This window comes from Lontra canadensis, unplaced genomic scaffold (genome assembly GCF_010015895.1).
Source record: "Lontra canadensis isolate GAN:19392208 unplaced genomic scaffold, GSC_riverotter_1.0 scaffold28, whole genome shotgun sequence".
Lineage (NCBI taxonomy): Eukaryota > Metazoa > Chordata > Mammalia > Carnivora > Mustelidae > Lontra > Lontra canadensis.
The window spans coordinates 17,961,611-17,979,919 of record NW_022631022.1 but is presented as its reverse complement, the minus strand read 5'-3'; the positions used below and the strand labels follow the sequence as shown (position 1 = coordinate 17,979,919).

General features: G+C 44.1%; 2 protein-coding genes across 5 annotated transcripts in view; one reads left to right on the top strand and one right to left on the bottom strand.

The window, feature by feature from the left end:
• NPTN (neuroplastin) overlaps positions 1 to 18,309 on the top strand; it is a 67,536-nt gene that overhangs the window by 43,870 nt on the left and 5,357 nt on the right. For 2 of the 3 annotated variants that reach the window (XM_032865010.1, XM_032865009.1), the window contains exons 5-6: positions 8,680 to 8,813; positions 13,915 to 14,188. In XM_032865010.1, coding sequence (XP_032720901.1) covers positions 8,680 to 8,813; positions 13,915 to 14,188 — 408 coding nt within the window. Of the gene's footprint in view, positions 1 to 8,679; positions 8,814 to 13,914; positions 14,189 to 16,501; positions 17,031 to 18,309 lie in introns of those variants that run through there. The other variant, XM_032865008.1, reaches the window with a different exon arrangement.
• REC114 (REC114 meiotic recombination protein) overlaps positions 7,860 to 18,309 on the bottom strand; it is a 118,766-nt gene continuing 108,316 nt past the window's right edge. For both annotated transcript variants that reach the window (XM_032865011.1, XM_032865012.1), the window contains exon 7: positions 7,860 to 7,890. The gene's annotated coding sequence lies outside the window, so the exon portion shown is untranslated. The remainder of the gene's footprint in view (positions 7,891 to 18,309) is intronic.

The following is an 18,309-nucleotide window of genomic DNA, read 5'->3' as shown; positions in this document are numbered from 1 at the left end:
CTATTCCCTAACACCTGGATAGAAAACAGCTGAACATTTAATGTCTTTTAGGGGATAATTAGTTTAGTCCGGTAAAGACTGAACATTTGACTTTTTTTTGTTTAACTTTAAAAAGATTTGCCATAATCCCAGGATCATATTCTAAGCTCGGTGGTTGGGGTTGCAAACTGCCTTGCACTGAGAGAGAGAGAGGGGGGCTGATTCCCAAAACATTTTCATATAAATTCTGGTTTTGTTTTCTCAGAGTCCATATGGTAAGGTAAAAGACAGTTATCTTTGTATAGCTATAAAGATTTGAAAAATATGCTGAGTACTTGAGAGAGATTCAAGAAACATTAAGTGACCTCTGCTGAAAGGCGTCTCTGAGAATCTTCCTTTGTGGTTTAAGTATAAATTGGCATTTCAGGGCTGTCTCACTTACACCACACAGATAGATCGCCTTAGCACCAATTCCGCAGTCTGCAGCCCTTTTCTCCCCTATTTGGCTTGTACCGCATGCATTCGGCTCCTCCTCACTGAGGTGTTGCTGGGACTTAGCACTGTGGGGAGCGAAGGGCTTATTAGACTAGACCACAACTGGGCACTGGAAGAGCAGGTCATCACGTCTTGCACTGCTTACGGTGTGCAAGGGAAAAGAAGCCTGAAGGAGTCGGAGGGGCACGTGGCCAGGAGCAGGCCTGAGGTGGCAGTGTTTCCACTCTAGCCTGTAGAGCCCCTGTCAAGAAAGGAATTTTGAGGATGGCAATGTCCACATGTAGTAGGGAAGGCCTTGCATCTGAAGTAGGGGTTTTTTCTTGTACTTTTTTTAAAGGCCAAGAATGTGGCACAGTGTAAACAGGAAGATACTATTACTGTGTAAGGATTACATTTCTTAGGTATCTGCCAGGTGACCTGAGCAGATGCTGGGGGTGAAAGATGGAGCAGGGCTGGCCAGGGGAGAGGAAATAGCCATGACCAGATCTTAGTGGGATCTTGGCCCCAAAGCCCAGCCTGTCTTGGGATCCACTTAGGTAACTGTGGGGAGGCATCTCTTTCCCCAGCATTTTGACTCTTCAGAGGTTATGTCTTCTAGAGACTCCATAGCTTGCTATAGAGCATTCGTGAATGGATAGGTACTGAATTTTCTATTTCTATAATTCTTCAACCTTTCTAACTCTGTCTTCCTCTTTCCCTTTCTTCCTTTTCTGAAATTAGAAAACAAAATGTGCTCATAACAAAGCACATTAAAAATGTCTGTAATTTACAAAAAAAAGAAAATCCCTCTCCTGACTTCCACACCCTATCCTCATCACTCAGTTATTTTGATTAGTCCAAGAAATAAGGAATTTGAATTTTATTCTGTTTTTAGAAAAGGATTCTGGTGGTCACCAAATCCTCTGCAACAAACATGCTATTGCCTCTTGTGAAAGGTACATCCCAGACCCAGGAAGGTCTGCATTGAGGGTCTAACTCATTTTATTAAGCTCACCATTATCTCTCCCTGCTCACTGGGCATTTCAAGTGACTTTCAGTCTTGTGGGGGCTACCAGAGATGAGACCGATCTTGTTTTTCCCTCCATATTTCTCAGCTTTCTTTGTATTTTAATGTTATGGCTAAATGTTAGGATTTCTAAATGTTATAACCTTATCCTGCATCCTTGTTTCCTACTCTATAATATGGCCTTACAATTGATACATTAAAGTTCAGACTGGCTGAGATGGACTGTACGCTGATGACAGTATCATTAAGAGTAATAATACACATCTCTTCATTTGTCTGGCACTTTCAGCATACAGAGCATTTTTGTGGTTATTTATTTGATAGGTAGCTACTTTGATAGGCAAGGATGCTTAGAGCTTCTGACATCCTTTAGGTCAGAATTTCTGTCAGAGCTGGTTCTGACTCAGAATTGCCCATACTTGAGAAGTCTTTGAAAGCAAAATAATACCTTGAAGTTGCTAGAACATTGTGAGCATCAACCTCAGCCTAAATAACCATACCTGTTCTTTCTTTTCCTCTCTTCAGGGTGCTACCCTGACCTTCCTTAATAAGAATGGCTAACATTGCACACTAACTCTGTGCCAGGCCCTGTGCTAGGTGCATTACTATTCTGTCCTCCCTTATAGTCTTCACAGCTCTTGTGTGGAAGTGCCATTATTATTTCCACTTTCCAGGGGAGAACATGGAGGATCCAGGGAATTAGATGACTGGCCCAGTGTGACAAGTAACCCATGGAACAAGGGTTCTCATCCAGGCACTCCCATGCCAGAACCTGTGCTCCTAGGCCCTAAGCCATGTTGCTGTGTGTTCAGCATATAACAGCTAGAAGGTCTTGGACTGAGAGTCAGAAGACATGGGTTCTAATCCTGCTTTGCCATTAAACTTTCAGTGGCCCTAACCATTCACTGTTGTTCGCTCTCTTTCCTCGGGCCTCAGCTTCCACAAGTGTGTGATGAAGCAGGATGAGATAGATGGTCTTAAGATTTCCTGTAAGGCTCCAGTAGGCTGTGGTTCCCTTAAATGGAAGGGGGAGAACCCAAAGGTGAGGTTGGATTATTGAAGAAAAGGATCTCCAAGCTTCTTTTCTTCATGGTAGTTGGCTGTGTCAGCTTCTCAGCTTTGGGAGTGTCCCCTCAGTGTTCCACATACCTCCACTCACTCATCTCCCTGTCTTAAGGGACAGTTCCTCCTTCTACTGCCCTCATCTCAAACACTGGTGCCAGGAAAATATGAGAGCAATGGTTCTCAAACTTGACCGAATGTGTGGGCACTGTGGCTGGACATCAGGCTTATGAAGAGCACGCTGGGTGATTAGAGTGGCCCAGGCTAGAATCACTGTCTTCGAGGAGACTTCAGATGCCACCCATTCAGTGCTCTCACACACAGAAAGGGAAGAGCCTCATCTGCAGAAGGCAGCATAAGTCCCAGACTGCTCTAGTCTTTAGATGAATGATGCATCTGTCGTGTGTGGAGGCGGCTTATTGAGCCACAAAGGCAACATCCCTTTTGTTTCCATTGTGACCAGTCTCATATTGTTTCTTGGGCTAGCCCTTGGCTTAATAGTAAATCTTAACTCTCTCTCTCTCCACCTTCAGCCAAGCCTATAAGTTTGCTTGCAGCAAAGATGAAAAATGAGTTGTGAGGTTATGAATTTGCCTTGAAAAGTATGAAACCCCACACCATGACCCCATTCTTAGCTCTGTTGTGTTTAACTTTATTTAATGTCAGCTTCAGCTAAACATGCCTCCATTGCCCAAGTGGACACTTTCTGTAGCTGCCAGTGTGACAGAGAAGCTGGATGCTTTGCTCTTAAGTGTAGGCTGGACAGGCAACAGAGGGTGCTGAGAAACATGTTTTCGTCCTCAGCCGTGGGCCCAGATAATGAAATTGGGTCAGATGTTTTTGGGTAACTAAGACTCTTTTGGAACCACTGTGTTGCCATTCATCAGGATACTGGAAGGATATCCATTAACTGATGTCTAATATTAGAGTATGTAGCTAACAAGGCCAGAGAGCAAGTTAATTCCTGAGTAGATCTGTGATCTCCTTTAAAGGTCTCTCTGTTACTCTCTGCCTCCCTGAGAGGGTAGGGGGAAGTAAGGAGTATTTGGCTCTGTCAGATGCCTCAGACCTACCTTCAGACCAGCTGACCCTGGTTAAGTAGTTCCTTATTAAATGGCAAGCCCATAGAAGGTGAGACACCTTAATCAATATAAATAGGCCATTAATCAAAATTTGTGAGTATCTGACCTGATTAAACCTTATTAGAGTTACAAACAAAAGTCCTGTTTATATCAGTAAGGAGAGAACATGTTAATCAGCATCTCTTTGATTTCTTAGAACTTGTAATGCCAGAGTCTGAGTCTAGCCTTTCCTTTCCCTGATTAATAACTAAATTTAAATGTTTTTGACCCTGAGCTCCAATCATGTGCTAGATTGGTACAGAGATGTAAGTTAATACTCATAAGACTGCTGTGAATTATGTGAGTATTACTCCTGTTTTACAGAAGTGAGTAGTGAAACTCAAAGGATTTTAAATGACCCACCTTAGGTTACTCAGTTGGTGAGTCATAGTCTCAGTGGAGCCTAAATTTCTTTGACTTAAAGTCCAAAGCTCCTTTTATTATGTTATGGTATATACGGAGTAAACTCCCGACAGCTAAATCAGTCCACCTCAGGTCTAGAGTGTTCTGGTACCTCTACAAGCAAAGATAACCTTTAGGCAGTTTTCTATGCAGTTGTAATGCATTTTGCATATTTTTATTTTTTATGGACTCCATTCTAGTTTGGTTTATTTTCTCTTCTATGTGATAAAAGTACAAAAAGCATGACCTCTGGATTCAGTCCTGAATTTGGTCTCTAGCTTTACTGTTTATTGGCAATGTACTTTTAGAAGTTCAATAACTTCCAAACTTGAGTTTTCCAGTCCATGTAAATGGGGTAATGTCTTCTTCATCGGGTGGCTAAATTACCACCAAACTTAGAGACTTAAAAGCAAAACAAAATAAACCCCCCTTATTACCTCGTAGGTTCTATGGGTCAGGAATTAGGGAGCTGGTTAGTGGGGTGGCTCAGGGTCTCTCAGGCAGCATGCAGTCTTCTGAAAGCTTCATGGGGGCTGGAGGATCTGTTTCCTAGGTGGCTGCCTCACATGGCTGCTGTTGACAGAAGGCCTTAGTTCCGCACTACGTGGGCCTTTTCCATAGGCTGTTTCAGTGTCCTCCAGGTATGACAGCTAAGCTTCCCCAGAACGTGTGATCTGAAAGAGAGCAAGGAGAAAGCCACTTGGTCATTTGTGAACTATCCCAAGTCACATACCTTTACTTCTGCTTTATTTCACTCACTCATTCATTCATTCATTGGAATACTGTCACGAGGCCACACTCGGGAAGGGAGCAGTTATGCTTCACTTCTTGAAGGGAAGAATATCAAAGACTTCGGTGACTATTTAAAAACCACCATGAGAGGACTCTGAGTCCTAAGGAACTCCCCTTGCTCTCTTCCCAGTGCTTACATGTGCTCTGAGAGTCTGGTGATCTTTCTTGCTGTGGGTCCACTGTCCTGCTCAGCTTTTCTTTCTCCACCTGCCCCACTTTTCTTTCTTTTTTCCCCGCTATTTGTGTATGGTTGACTCACAGTGTTTCATTAGTTTCAGGTATACAGCTCTGCCATTTGGTAAGTTTATGTATCACGCGATGTTCACCACAAATGGGGCTGCCATCTGAGGTGCAGGCTTTCTGATTGAGCAGCTACCATAAAGGATAGAGAGAAGTGAAAAGATTTTTCTTTGACTCAAAGGCTAAGGTAATAGTTGTTATAATCCTTCCCTTAGGGATAGAGTGATGTGGCTTGGGTTAATTTTCTCTCTGCCCACAACACTAGTGACACTTCCACCATCCCAAGGGTGACTAATCAGAGCATCACTTGGTATTCTTTGCTAAGCTAAGGAGAAAGCAGTAACAGATCTAACCATTGAAGACTCTTTCCTATAGGTTTACACTATGTAAATATGGCCAACAAAGTGTGATGAGGGTGGCTAAGTTCCTAGATGGTCTTTGTGTATAGTAGGCTTTAAGGCCGTGTTCACATGGGTAGGTAGACGCCTCTGTAGAATACCAAAGTAGATCAGTGGAAAGGGGAAGTGGTGTTTCCCTAAACACCACGGTAGGAGTGAAGACCATCCCCATCCTTCTCCTCAGGTCTTGGCCTTCTGGTCTGCCTCCTTTCAGAATAACAGCTTCTTAGAGGCCATGGCATCATAAGCCAACTCAACTTTTAGCCTTCTAGGTGGTTCTAATGCGCAATATTGGGATGAGTCCCCAAGGTAAAAGCCGATGGTATTAGTTAGATAACTGGGCCAGAGTGGGTATTCTCTGTGGGGCAAAGGAGAATGAAAATGGAAAAATATGCCACACATACGCTGATTTCTAAAATTCCCATCTCCATCCTAGACTACTGTCCTGAGCTTCAGACTGGACATCTCCGCTGTCTACTTGACAACTTCACTTGGATATTAAAGAAGTATCTTAAGCTTAACATGTCCTAAACTTTGAACTCCTGGTTTTTACTACCACCATTGCTCTATCCCTAAACAAAACAAAATAAAAACAACCCAACAACAACAACAACAACAAAACACAGCCTGATTCTTCTATAGTTTTCCTTATCTTAGTAACTGGCAACTCCCTTTTAAAATTATTCAAGCCAGAAACTTTGGAGTCATCCCTGGCTCTTTTCTCTCGCATCCTACATCCATCCAGTCCATTGATAAACACATTAACTCATCCTATAAAAATATCAGAATCTCCTCAACTTTTCCTGCTACTACCCTCATCCAAATCACCTTCTCCCTTGCCTGGAATACTGTTAACAGCTTCCTAAATGGTCTTGGTTCCACTGATGTCACTCAACACAGTTGTCTACATAGGAGCCAGAGGGAGCCTGTTAAACAGGCAGATCATTCCATACCCCTGCTTGGTATTACCAGTGGCTTCCTAGGTGACTCAGAGTAAATGCCAAAGTCACTGCAGTGGCCTGCAAAGTCCTCTTTGATCTGGGCTCCATTCACTCTGATGTCCTCTTCTACCATTTGCCTTGCTTACTGAGCTCCAACCAAACTCCTCCATGCTGTTCCTTGTCCATAACAAGTGCACCTCTGCCTTAAGGCTTTTTTGTCTTTTATTTGGAGTGTTCTTCCCATGGATATAGAAGTGCTCTACTCCCTTATTTCCTTCATGACTGTGCTAAAATTCACCTCAACAGAAAGGCCTTCCCCCCACCACTCTGATGGATTTGTCATATGGTAGGTGCTCAGCAAATGTTAATCAAACACATGAAAACACAGCTAGAAGCAAAATGTGGTAGCTCCTCTGTTTGTTGTGTCTTCCCCGATGGTGTTTTCGTTAGTGTATTGCCGTGGAGCTTGCTTCTTGTAGTACTTAAGGTGGTCTTTACTATTTATTGACTGAAGAAAGCTCTAGGAGGGGTGAGCAGGTGGAACAGTAGGTCTGAACTGTGACCAAGTGGCTTTGGGGGAAATCTGGTATGGTGGGAACAAGATTGACCCCGCTGGCCCACTCCCTTCTGCAGTAAGGAAGTTTGCCTGGGGGGAGAAACAATGTTTCCTTTTATAACATCCTTTTTAGAAAAGACTAGTACTGAGCCGGCCTCAGTTGGGCAGGCAGTGGCTATAGAGACACCTTGGGACCTTGTTCATTCCATTCTGTCCAGGTGCCTCTAGAAGTGGGCTGGGAAGCACAGTCTGAGAAGTAGCAGGACTTTGGATCATTTTTTAAGCCAAGAAAAACCAAGCTATTTAGAAGGGGAACATGGGACGAGCCCATGACATAATATAATGGTTTTTATAGTCTCAGGTGAATGTTTTAAATCTTACTTATACAGGCTTTTATAGTCTCAAGGTGAATGTTTTAAATCTTACTTATCCAAGGACACTGGATGTAGATGGCGGCTAGAATTACCTCCATTTGATAGTGGGTGTAGAACTGAAGCACAGAATAATTAAAGAACAAGCAAAACTGGAATTTGGACCAGGCTTATTGATTCTCTTTCCTATCTTGGCCAACAAAGTGACATCTGGCCTACTTTGAGTTTTATTGCTTTCACATTACTGTAACTGATGAGGAGGAGGTATGGTGGAAAATTTAGTTAAGATCAAAGGAGACTAAATTCAAAGAATTAGCCCCATCTCTGACTTCTTGGATCCTTGAAACTTATCTAATTTTTTAAAAAGATATTATTTATTTATTTGACAGAGATCACAAGTAGGCAGAGAGGCAGGCAGAGAGAGAGGAGAAAGCAGGCTCCCCGCAGAGCAGAGAGTCCCAGGACCCTGAGATCATGTCCTGAGCTGAAGGCAGAAGCTTTAATCCACTGAGCCACCCAGGCGCCTCGAAACTTACCTGATTTTTAAACCACAGGTGCTATTTCTTTGTAAGTGATCCCTTAAAGCAGAGAATACTAGCAATGTCTAATATATCTAGAAATTCCAAGTTTAGGTTTATTGATATTACTGCAGATCAGGTATACAGGTCAGATTCTTAAACTGTTAATAAAGTCTCTTGGGACATTGGTTGAATTTCTTGTTTATTCCTTTCTTACCCTTTGTGAAGACCAGTTTGCTGGATTCCTTCTTTCCTGGGAGAACCTTGCCCATTGATGTTCATCAGATCGCTTCTCTGGGCATTCATTGTTTTTACGTATCTTGCAGTAGGACTTGATTTTAGGTGTTTGATCTTAGGGATCTCTCATTTCCTTAAAGGAGTATATGACATTTGATATAATCTGTAATTGTTATTAGTGCAGACATTTTAAGGAAAAAAAAAAAAAAAACATAACCAGAAGAGGAGATGATAATAGTTCCTGTGTGCATTTTTTTAAAGGATATTTCATTTAGGGTAGTTGAGCCTGTGTCCCCTCTTCTAGGAGATTAGAGAACCACCTGCATTGTTAGCAGAACTTCATGTATAGTAATCCTGGTATCTGCGTGATTGCTTCAGTTGGTGAGAGGTAGGGGATGGATTGGTTCCATTGCTTTGTTCTGACCTGAAATGCGTGTTATCAAAGATGACTATGAGGACAGGCCTAGAGACTGGCTGTATTAGAAGCAGAGCTCCGAGTCCATAGGTAAGGCCTTTGTATCCTGTAGGCTCCTGTGGTAACTGTTGAACACTCTCTCACAGCTGCTCCTGACATCACTGGCCATAAACGGAGTGAGAATAAGAATGAAGGGCAAGATGCCATGATGTATTGCAAGTCAGTTGGCTACCCGCATCCCGACTGGATATGGCGCAAGAAGAAGAATGGTATGCCCATGGTGAGTAGGAGGCAGCCCTGATTCTCTCTGCTTGGGTTTCTGTGCTAGAGTTTCTCCTGGGAGGTCCAGACATCTGGACTAGTTGCTGTAACCTGCCATACTGGCATGGCTTAGGTCACCCGTTCTAGTCACAGACAGTTACATTTTTAATTTGGAGGTCACTGACAGTCTCTGTCCAGCATGGAATCCCTACATGATTCGTTAAAGCTGGCTGTCTACAAAGGGATTTGACTGGTTTGCTTTCAAGATGGGAAATTGAAATAGCTAACCCCAATCTTTTTTTTTTTTTTTTAAGATTTTGTTAATTTTATTTGACAAGGAGACAGCAAGAGAGAGAACACAAGCAGGTTGAGTGGAAGAGGGAGAAGCAGGCTTCCCACTGAGCAGAGAGCAGGGACTCCGACATGGGGCTCAATTCCAGGACCCTGGGATCGTGACCTGGGCCAAAGGCAAAACACTTAACAACTGAGCCACCCAGGCACTCAAGATAACCCCAATCTTAAACTTTTATTATTTTTCTAGTCCATTTGTCCAAAAGAAAACACTGCTCTTGAAGTAGTCTCAGTACACCTTTCTGGTTTGGGGGGAAGACATGGCGGCCAGGGCAATTACTAGTATATTCCAGAACACAGGGAGTATTGATAAGGGATTGAAGCAACATGGTGAGGTACAAGGGCAGCATTGGACATTGGAAATCTGACTGTATCTGCTCCCTAAAAGGTCAAAGAAAACATCTTTTCTAGTCGGGATGATTCTTGGTAGTGCAGAGGGAGTCCAAGTTTTATACTCTTACTCACTCTCTGATTCATGATGTTTGGCCAGTCTCTCTTTCTGTCAGGGAGGGTGTCACCCATTCCTCCTGTCCCCAGGCCTTGCATGCCCAGCACTGTACTTCTCAGGCATCCTCTCTGATTGTCAACAGTCAGAATCAGAAGGGACCAAGGAGATAATCTAGTCTGCTTCTTCAGAAAGATTACATATTAACCAAAGTGAATTAGTGACAGAACCAAGGAAGGCTTAAGTCCAGTTTTTTATTTCAAGTCCATGGTTCTTCCCACTCCATGACCTCTCAATAATGATATGTCAAGTGGTGCAAAGGACTCTAACATTAACAACAATGGCTAGATTTCAGAAACCCATTAATAAGGGGGATGATGAGGAAGGGAGAGGTTGAGTATTTTTGGAGCAGGCCCTGAAAAGTCAATAAAATACTTAGTTGTGATGGCAAACAAATGCCCATTTCTCTCTCCTGGTCTCTGGGTAAGAGAGCCCTTGATTCTTCAATGGCCCTTTCCTTTTCCCTTTCCTTGTACCTGGGCGGCTTAGTTGTTAAGTGTCTGCCTTCGGCTCAGGTTATGTTCTTGGGGTCCTTGTGTTTTCTCCCTCGCTGTCTCTCTTTTTGTCAAATAAAGTCTTAAAAAAAAAAAAACAAGATTTTGTTTATTTGACAGAGCCAGAGAGCACAAGCAGGGGGAGCAGCAGAGGGAGAAGCAGTAGGCTCCCCACTGGGCAGGGAGCCTCATGCAGGGCTCGAGCCCAGGACCCTAGATCATGACCTGAGCTGTGAAGACAGTAGCTTAACCTACTGAGCCACCCAGGCTCCCCATCAGTGGATATTTTGATCTCCTATTCTCATGCTCATGAACTCTTAATTATCTGTTATATTGTGAAAAACCTTTAAAATCAAGTAGTATTTCCTCTTGCTTTCAAGCTGTAAATCAATTGGGAAACAAAAGTTTAATGAAAGATGGATAGGGAAAAGAAAATAAATTTCTAGGTTGATGCCTTTGAAAACCAGTTTGCTGAACAGCCTACACTTGGTTAAGGGCGAAGATAAAATGCTTTCAGTTTTTTTCTAGACATTAATTTCACAGATCCCTTTTCTAGGCAGATCCCATAGCTTTCTTAGACCTCTTTTTTGTTAAAGAGTTGAGTCCAGTCCGATCCAAAATTCCCAGTTTTACCTCCTGTCCCCTCTCCCTAGCCTAAGGGGAGTAGGGGATTGTCCTCACTCTATCTTCTGGGTTTTTCTTTCTTCTGTATGAGGCCGGAAGGGGGACAAATACCACTCATCTGACTTTGGCTATAGTCAAGAGTCTACTGTTGGTTTTTGCTGCTTCTGGGACCTCTGCGTGGCAGGTATCCAGATCCTGGATCTTGTAAGAATTTGTGTAAGTTCTTTACAGGACCAGTTCTCAGATATGAGAGTTCTCCTCTTACTGAACCTTTCTGTTTCCTATTTAGCTCCAGCCACAGATGCTGGGGTCTGCTCACCCAGAAGGCAAACCTCTTAGGTAGAGGAAACTTGAACTTCATGGCTCTTCAAATGGTGGGAGTATAGGCTCTTCTGCCTTCTTATCTCCAAATAGCCTTTATCCAAGGTTGAGAGGTATATAGCTTACCAGCCAGTCTCCTGCCTAAATGGATAACCACTGGAAAAAGATATTTTCTTCTTGCCACCCCCAATCATTGAGTGATTTTCTTGGTGCCTGTTCCACTCAGCTGCAGGGTGGAAGGCTGTGTGCAATGCCAAGTCTCAACCTGTCTTCTCTTTTGTAGACTGGCAAGGGGTAATCTGGTAATGACTTGGGCATAAGAGAGCTTGATGGGGCTCCCTTTTAATAAGCCCTGGAAGGACTGTCTGCCCCTGATTTGTATGAACTTTTTTTTTTTTTTTTTAAAAATTTTGGGGTACTTTTTTTTTTTTTTTTTTTAAATTTTCAGCTTAACAGTATTCCTTGTTTTTGCACCACACCCAGTGCTCCATGCAATCCCTCCTATCTCTAATACCCACTACTTGGTTCCCCCAACCTCCCACCCCCCGCCGCTTCAAACCCCTCAGATTGTTTTTCAGAGTCCATAGTCTCTCATGGTTCACCTCCCCTTCCAAGTAAGCCATAATCTATGACAATAAACATAAAAATTATAGCAGTAGTAAATACAAAGTTTTAAATATCCTCACTGAAAGGCAGAGATCTAAGAAACAATGTAACAATATGTTGCTTAAAGATGATCTGCATTGAACAAAATAGTTCAGAAGTGTTGAAACAAAAATGAATAAAGTATATATGGTGAAGGTATATAAATAGAACAATGGAAATATTAACATTATAGAAAGATTCAAATAGAAAACATGAAACCAAAAGAGTTCCTTTTTATCGTGGTAAGAGGTATAAGTCCACAATAAAGACAAAGCTGTCATGGTCTATTATGCTACATAGTAGTTTCAAAATGAATGAAGCAAAAACTGGAAAAATAAGGAAATATAGCCAGACGCACAGTTATATGGTGGCAGACTTACATATATTATTTTTGGTCTTTGACAGATGAGATGGAGGGAAAATCAACAACACTGTGGAAGATTTGAACATATAACACAGTCTTAATACTGAAACCTAAATATCAGTCACTGTTAGTTATAAATGTCTGTGAACACTTCCTCAGTACAAGTTAGATTAATGGTGTTTGAAAAGCTGTCCTTTAAAACAATGTATGTATATATTTAAAAATTTTACTGAAGTATAGTTGACATTTAACGTCATATTCGTTTCCAGTGGATAGCGCAGCGATTAGACAGTTCTGCACATAGTGCAGTGCTTACCGTGATCAAGCGTAGTCCCGTCTGTTACTGTACAGCGTTATTACAATATTATCGACCCTGTTCCCTGTGCTGTACTTCCATCCACGGGTATGGGGTACTTTTGATGCTTCTCCCTAGTCATCAATTCTGTAGCAGTGGGACAGGTCCCACTCAGTATCTTCTTATGCATTGATTGAAAAGGTTAAAGTTTCTTGCATATCATGGTATTAAAAAAAAACCCGTGTTGAAGGTTTGTGGATCAAAGAAGACATCACTTCTGATCATAAGTGGAAAACATGGACTGAGTGAACCAGGAGAGTGGGGGGGGGGGGGTTAGAGAAGTTGGCAGCATTCCAAGTCCTCAAGATGAAGCTTCATGGATAACTTACTCTGAAGGCTGTGTTTGCCATTTTAACCTTACTCACACTCAGTTGCCTGTGCCACTCTGTGCTGTAGATAGACCTCAGTCCAGGGCTATCTTCCCCTTTCTTCTCTGCTGTTTCTGATTCTGCTTTAGTTGCTGCCGCCTGCTGACACAAGTCCATTTTTGCCCTGCCGTCTCCCCAGTGCTGTAAGCCTGTCCCAACTCCACCTAGACCCCTGCTTGTGGACTCTCGCCTCTGCCTTCCCACACGGACCCAGAGCGCTCCTGTCTGCTCCATCACCTCTCCTCCCCACCATCTAGTGCAAAAGCTGGCTCTTTTCTGAAGCTTTACCCAACTCTTTCTGGCACTGGCCACTCACACTGTCTCCCCCCAGTACTCAGCACGTGCTGTGTATTGGGGCTTCTTGCCACGTTCCTGTAACCATCCTTTTGGAGGTCTGGTTCCCTCTAAAGGCCAGCCTCCTTGTATGCTTGTGTCTCGCCTTCCCCTTGGTAGGTTGTGAGACATATAACATACATTAATAAATAGTTGTTGATTGACTGAATAAACTTTCCTTTAACCGTCTAATTCTTAAAGGAAAGGGAAGTTAATGAATTTCTCCATTCTGACTAGGAGCAAGTTCTTAGCATGGTTTCTAGAGGAAGTTTAAGGAGACTTCAGAACTCACCAAGTGTGAAGTAGATGTGCAGATTCTGAAGTCCTCAGACAGGCCTGAAGTTAGCATATTTGCCTGACCATGGAGGGCACACCCCTTTTTCTTTATCTTCTTCCTGTGTTACGGTTTCTTATCTGTATTTAAAGTAGCATTTTCTAGATTGAGTTGGTCTTTTCTGAGTTTACAGGGTAGGACTTCTTCCATTCACTTTAGAGAAGTTGGAGAAATCTAGAGGACCATTGGGCAGGGGAGGCCTTAACCTAGCTCTGCCAGAAGCTTGCTGATCTGTTACTGATAGTGAAAGGAAGCAAGTAATGAGCTGCTCATGAGTTACCTGGACAAAGAAGGTCCTAGACACTGCTCCCTCATCCTAGCCAGTAGTCCTACTAAGAAGGGAGAACTTTGCCGCCTTGTCTTGGACACGAATTCACCTACACTGACTGATCTCTGTGTGTTCTTACTTTCTCTGCCCCTGAGCAGGACATTGTCAATACCTCCGGCCGCTTCTTCATTATCAACAAGGAGAATTACACTGAGCTGAGCATCGTGGGTCTCCAGATCACAGAAGACCCTGGCGAGTATGAATGTAATGCTACCAACTCCATCGGTTCTGCCTCCGTTGTCACCATCCTCAGGGTACGGAGCCACCTGGCCCCACTCTGGCCTTTTTTGGGAATTCTGGCTGAAATCATCATCCTTGTGGTGATCATTGTTGTGTATGAGAAGAGGAAGAGGCCAGATGAAGTTCCTGATGGTAAGAGCATCCCTACAAAATAGCTGTAATGTTGGGGTTGGATCCTTGGGATGGTTTCCAAGCACCCCAAAAGGACTATAAGAATGTTGGGGTTCAGTCCCAAAAGGAGAGAAGGAGAATTCTCATACTGGTTCCTCACACCCTCCTCTTAAGATTAGCCACCTTTGAGCTATAATTAGCTCCATCCCTGCATTTGGCTGTTCTCCAAGCCCCAGTCCCATCTGCCCTTCAGGCCCCATGTGGGGAACAGGCAGCTGTCCGTGTCTTTGTTCAGCTCTGTCCTCCTCCGATACAGATCATCAGGCAGATTGAGCTTGAGGGGAATCCAGGTCAAGCCTAGAAGCCACCCAAGATCGCAGGCCACCTGGCCTTTCAGGCAGATTGAAGGTATCTCATTGGTTGTCATGTGGTTGCTTGGTGTAGCCCTGCAGGTGCCACCCCAGCCCAGTCAGACTGATCTTGAGAACAAGATCAGCCTTTGGCTCCCTTGCTTGGTTCCTTTGGCAGGTTTCAGGGTTCTTGGTGAGGCAGCCACCAAGCATTTGGCTTTTCTCCTGTCTCACAGACAAGAATGGTGTAGTCTGATGTATCCATCGCCCCTGGTTTTAAGACCGAGCCACTAAGCAGTCACACCTGGAGCCCAGGCCCTGAGGTGGCACCCTTAGGCTGGCTTAGGCCAGAGGTGGGACTGGATAGTGGCATCAGGACAACAGTGAATTAGTAAGCATTGGAAAGAACAAGGAACTTAGATTTTTGGACATGCTTACAGTGAGGAAAGTCCTAGGGGATCTTTGGGGTTTTTTCCTTTTGTTTTGTTTTGTTTGTCGTGGATATTCCATTTCTAACCCCACGATTACGTAAAGTCAGGGGGCGGCTGCTGCTGGAGATGTGTATCGGTAGGACTTTTGGCTTCCTGACTAGCTCCCACCCTTCTGCCCTGTAACATCACCTTCAAAGTCATTGGCCAGCCAGCGATTACCACCACTTGCCTGTCACTGACTAGACAAGAAGGGTGTGGGCCTAAGTTCAGTGGAGGCCGGCCTCGGGTGACGGTGAGGATGCCAGCTCTGCTGCGACAGTCCTGGGCCTGTGCTCGTGCACCGCAGTTCTGTGCCCACCCCGCAGAGTCGTCTGTGTCCCTGTGGCTGCTGCTCCCTCAGAAGGTGTACAGCCCTGAAGGTAGGCCCAGGGGCTTTGGATTCTCTGGAAGGCCACATTTGAGGGGCCTTCCCCTTCTTTTCCTTTCTTCTCAGCACCTCCAAAATCTCTCTGCCTGCCCTAAGCAGAGGAGAGTATTACAGTGAGGCTGCCAGAAAGGCTCATTGTTGAACCTAACTACGCCTGTGGGAGGCGGGAAGCCACTGGGCCTGTGGGAATAAATGAGCCAGTTCCCTGCAGGGGGAGCATGCCCCCAGGATGTTTACATTCCTTCTCCTAAGTCCACAGAACTGCTGTTCTATGATGTGAGCTGCCTTCTTGGGATTTTCACACATGCGTACTATCTTCCCTATAGTTTTTTCTCTTTCCTGCTACAAATTAGGATTCCCAAGGCAGAGTACTTACATTTAGGCCTGAGAGTCAAGGACACTGTATTTCCAGCATTGGCTCCCTAGGAGCACTTGTGCCTTGGTTCTGCAAAGGCTTTTCATCCCCTCAGAATGCTCTTTGCTTTGCAGAATAGCACCTTGCTCAGCCTTCTGTTTGGAAAGGTAGAGAAGCAAAGAGGTAGGAGAAGGCAAAGATGGGCTTCAGATCCTGATTTTTTATTTTAAGATGAGGCTGGCTGCCACTCTCTTGGCAGAGTGACACATTGGCTCAGCACGTCCCCATCTGAGTCTTCCTCTTAGGAATCCACTTGGTTTATTACCAGGTTGCCCCCCCACCGCCCCGCATGTGTGGAAGACATTTGGGTTAGATTTGAGAAATGGTTAGTATTGGTTTTGACAAGCACAGACACCTACATGGGGAACAGCTGTTGTAAAAACAACCACCACCACCACCACCACCACCACCACCTAGAGCTGCACGGCTCTTGAACGCAAGTGGTGGCCAGTTGGGTGGAGGAGCCATGTGTGGTCAGCAGATCTGAGTGGCTTCCAAAGGGAAGGTCCCTCTCTTAAGCGAAATTATTATAGACAGTGGATGAATCCTTCATGAAAGACATGGGTAAGTGCAAAGTAAAATCTTGCTCTGGTCTCTTAGAGGAAATATAATGAATGCAGCATTTACTTTTCTCTTGTTGAATTGGGGTGACAGACCTGGGGTGCTGGGGTTATCACAGTGTTTGCCTCCTCTCCGCTCCCTTCCCGACAGCCAGCGCGGTCCAGGCTCCATTCTCCATGTCCCTGCCTTGCTCCAGCATTTCCGCACCAGAGTTTTCTCCCTTGTCTGCTGCCTCTTCTCCAACTCCTCCCTGCTCCTCTGCCCCTTCATTTCTTGTCCCCCTGGAATTAATCATTAAAGAAAAAAAAAGTCGATTGTTCTTCAGTGAGTTTTCCTTATGCTGTGGCTTTTTTCCAGCTAGTTTCCCCTCAACTCCTGTGCAGTCCCATGTACGGGCCACCCCCTCATATGCTTTCTCCCCACACAGCCCTCCACAAGCCTACACGTAGACAGATGCATGCACTCCTGGGTGGAATGAAGGAAGAGGGACTGCCTATCTGATGCAAACTGGAGTTGTAGAGGTGATGAGTTTGTGTCAGATAACCGTCTGTGGAGCTGTTGACTTATTTATGCCATAGTGAAAATGGATTTTTTTTTAATACGCCTGACATGCTTTCTCTCCCAAAATAGGTACTTTACTATCAGAGTAGATATATGATTTCTGAGTCACTGAACTTTTTTTTGTATGAGACAATTTCATGTAAAACAGTATTCCTGTTTGGGCAGTCTGAGCTCTCGGACACTCAGCCCCTTACCAGAAAAGCACTAAGTGAACAATTTAAACAATTTAAAAGTGTACACATACACAAATTTGAACTTAGAGAGTTTAGTCTGAGTACATTTCCCCAGAAAAGTAAATACTGTTTCAGATTTCTCACACAGGAAATGCTTAGAGTTAAGGTTTAGTGCCTTTCAGCAGAAAAAAACAAAATATCTCTGTCTCTTAGTCTACTACAGTCTACCCAGGACACTTTATTTATTTTTAAAGATTTTATCTATTTGTCAGGGAGTGTGTACAAGCAGGGGGAGCGGCAGGCAGAGAGAGAGGCAAAACTCCCCACTGGCAGGGAGCCCAATGCAGGGACTTGATCCCAGGACCCTGGGTTCATGACCTGAGCCAAAGGCAGATGCTTACCTGACTGAGCCACCCAGGCACCTCTACTCAGGGCATTTTACAAGCGAAATGCACGCTAAGTCCCTTTAAGCCCCTGCTGTGGTGTGTTTGAGGATCGATGCCCAATAGGTTGTCTTACAAGTAGATTATCTGCACATCGCCTTTTACCTTCAGTGTTTTCAGTAACAGATGAATCATGGGATCAAATCAGAGTCTTTGTTTTTTCACTTTACTCACTTGACTACATTCTCTGAAAATGTTAAATGGTAATTATCTAAGAAGACTAGGTCGAGCCGGCATCCTCTTAGCTTTCTATCCGTCCTACAGCTCACGTGCTTGGAGCACACCTTCCGCGTCGGTTCTCTGCTGACGGAACCCGGGGAGGGATTAGTGTGCGCGCGAGTATGCTTCAAGTCTGTCTTCCCCAGTCACCGGGGGAGATGTGGTGTGAGCCTGCCTCATTGTTGGGGCCTTCACTTCTACATTTAGTGACCTCGAATGAAAACAGGAAGAGCCGATTTAAGAAAAGAAGTGGCGGCATCAGAGAGTTTTCTGTTTTCACATTCAGGGGACAATTTTTATTAGCAGTTCAGAGGGACTCCTCCTTAAGTTACTGGTGGAGAAGATAGTTGGGGGTTTAGGGGGACCATTTTTAGTGGCTCTGATACATTCAAACTCTTTTAGACACTTTACAAACAAGAGCTTTTCTTATGTTTGAAAAATCTGTTAGTTGGGAACATGTGAAGCTTTTCAGCCGGCCGGGAATGCTGGAAAAGAAATGTGACTTTTTAAAATCGTTTCCTAACTAGGGGTCATCTGAGTCAGTAACAAGTTACCTTGTGGA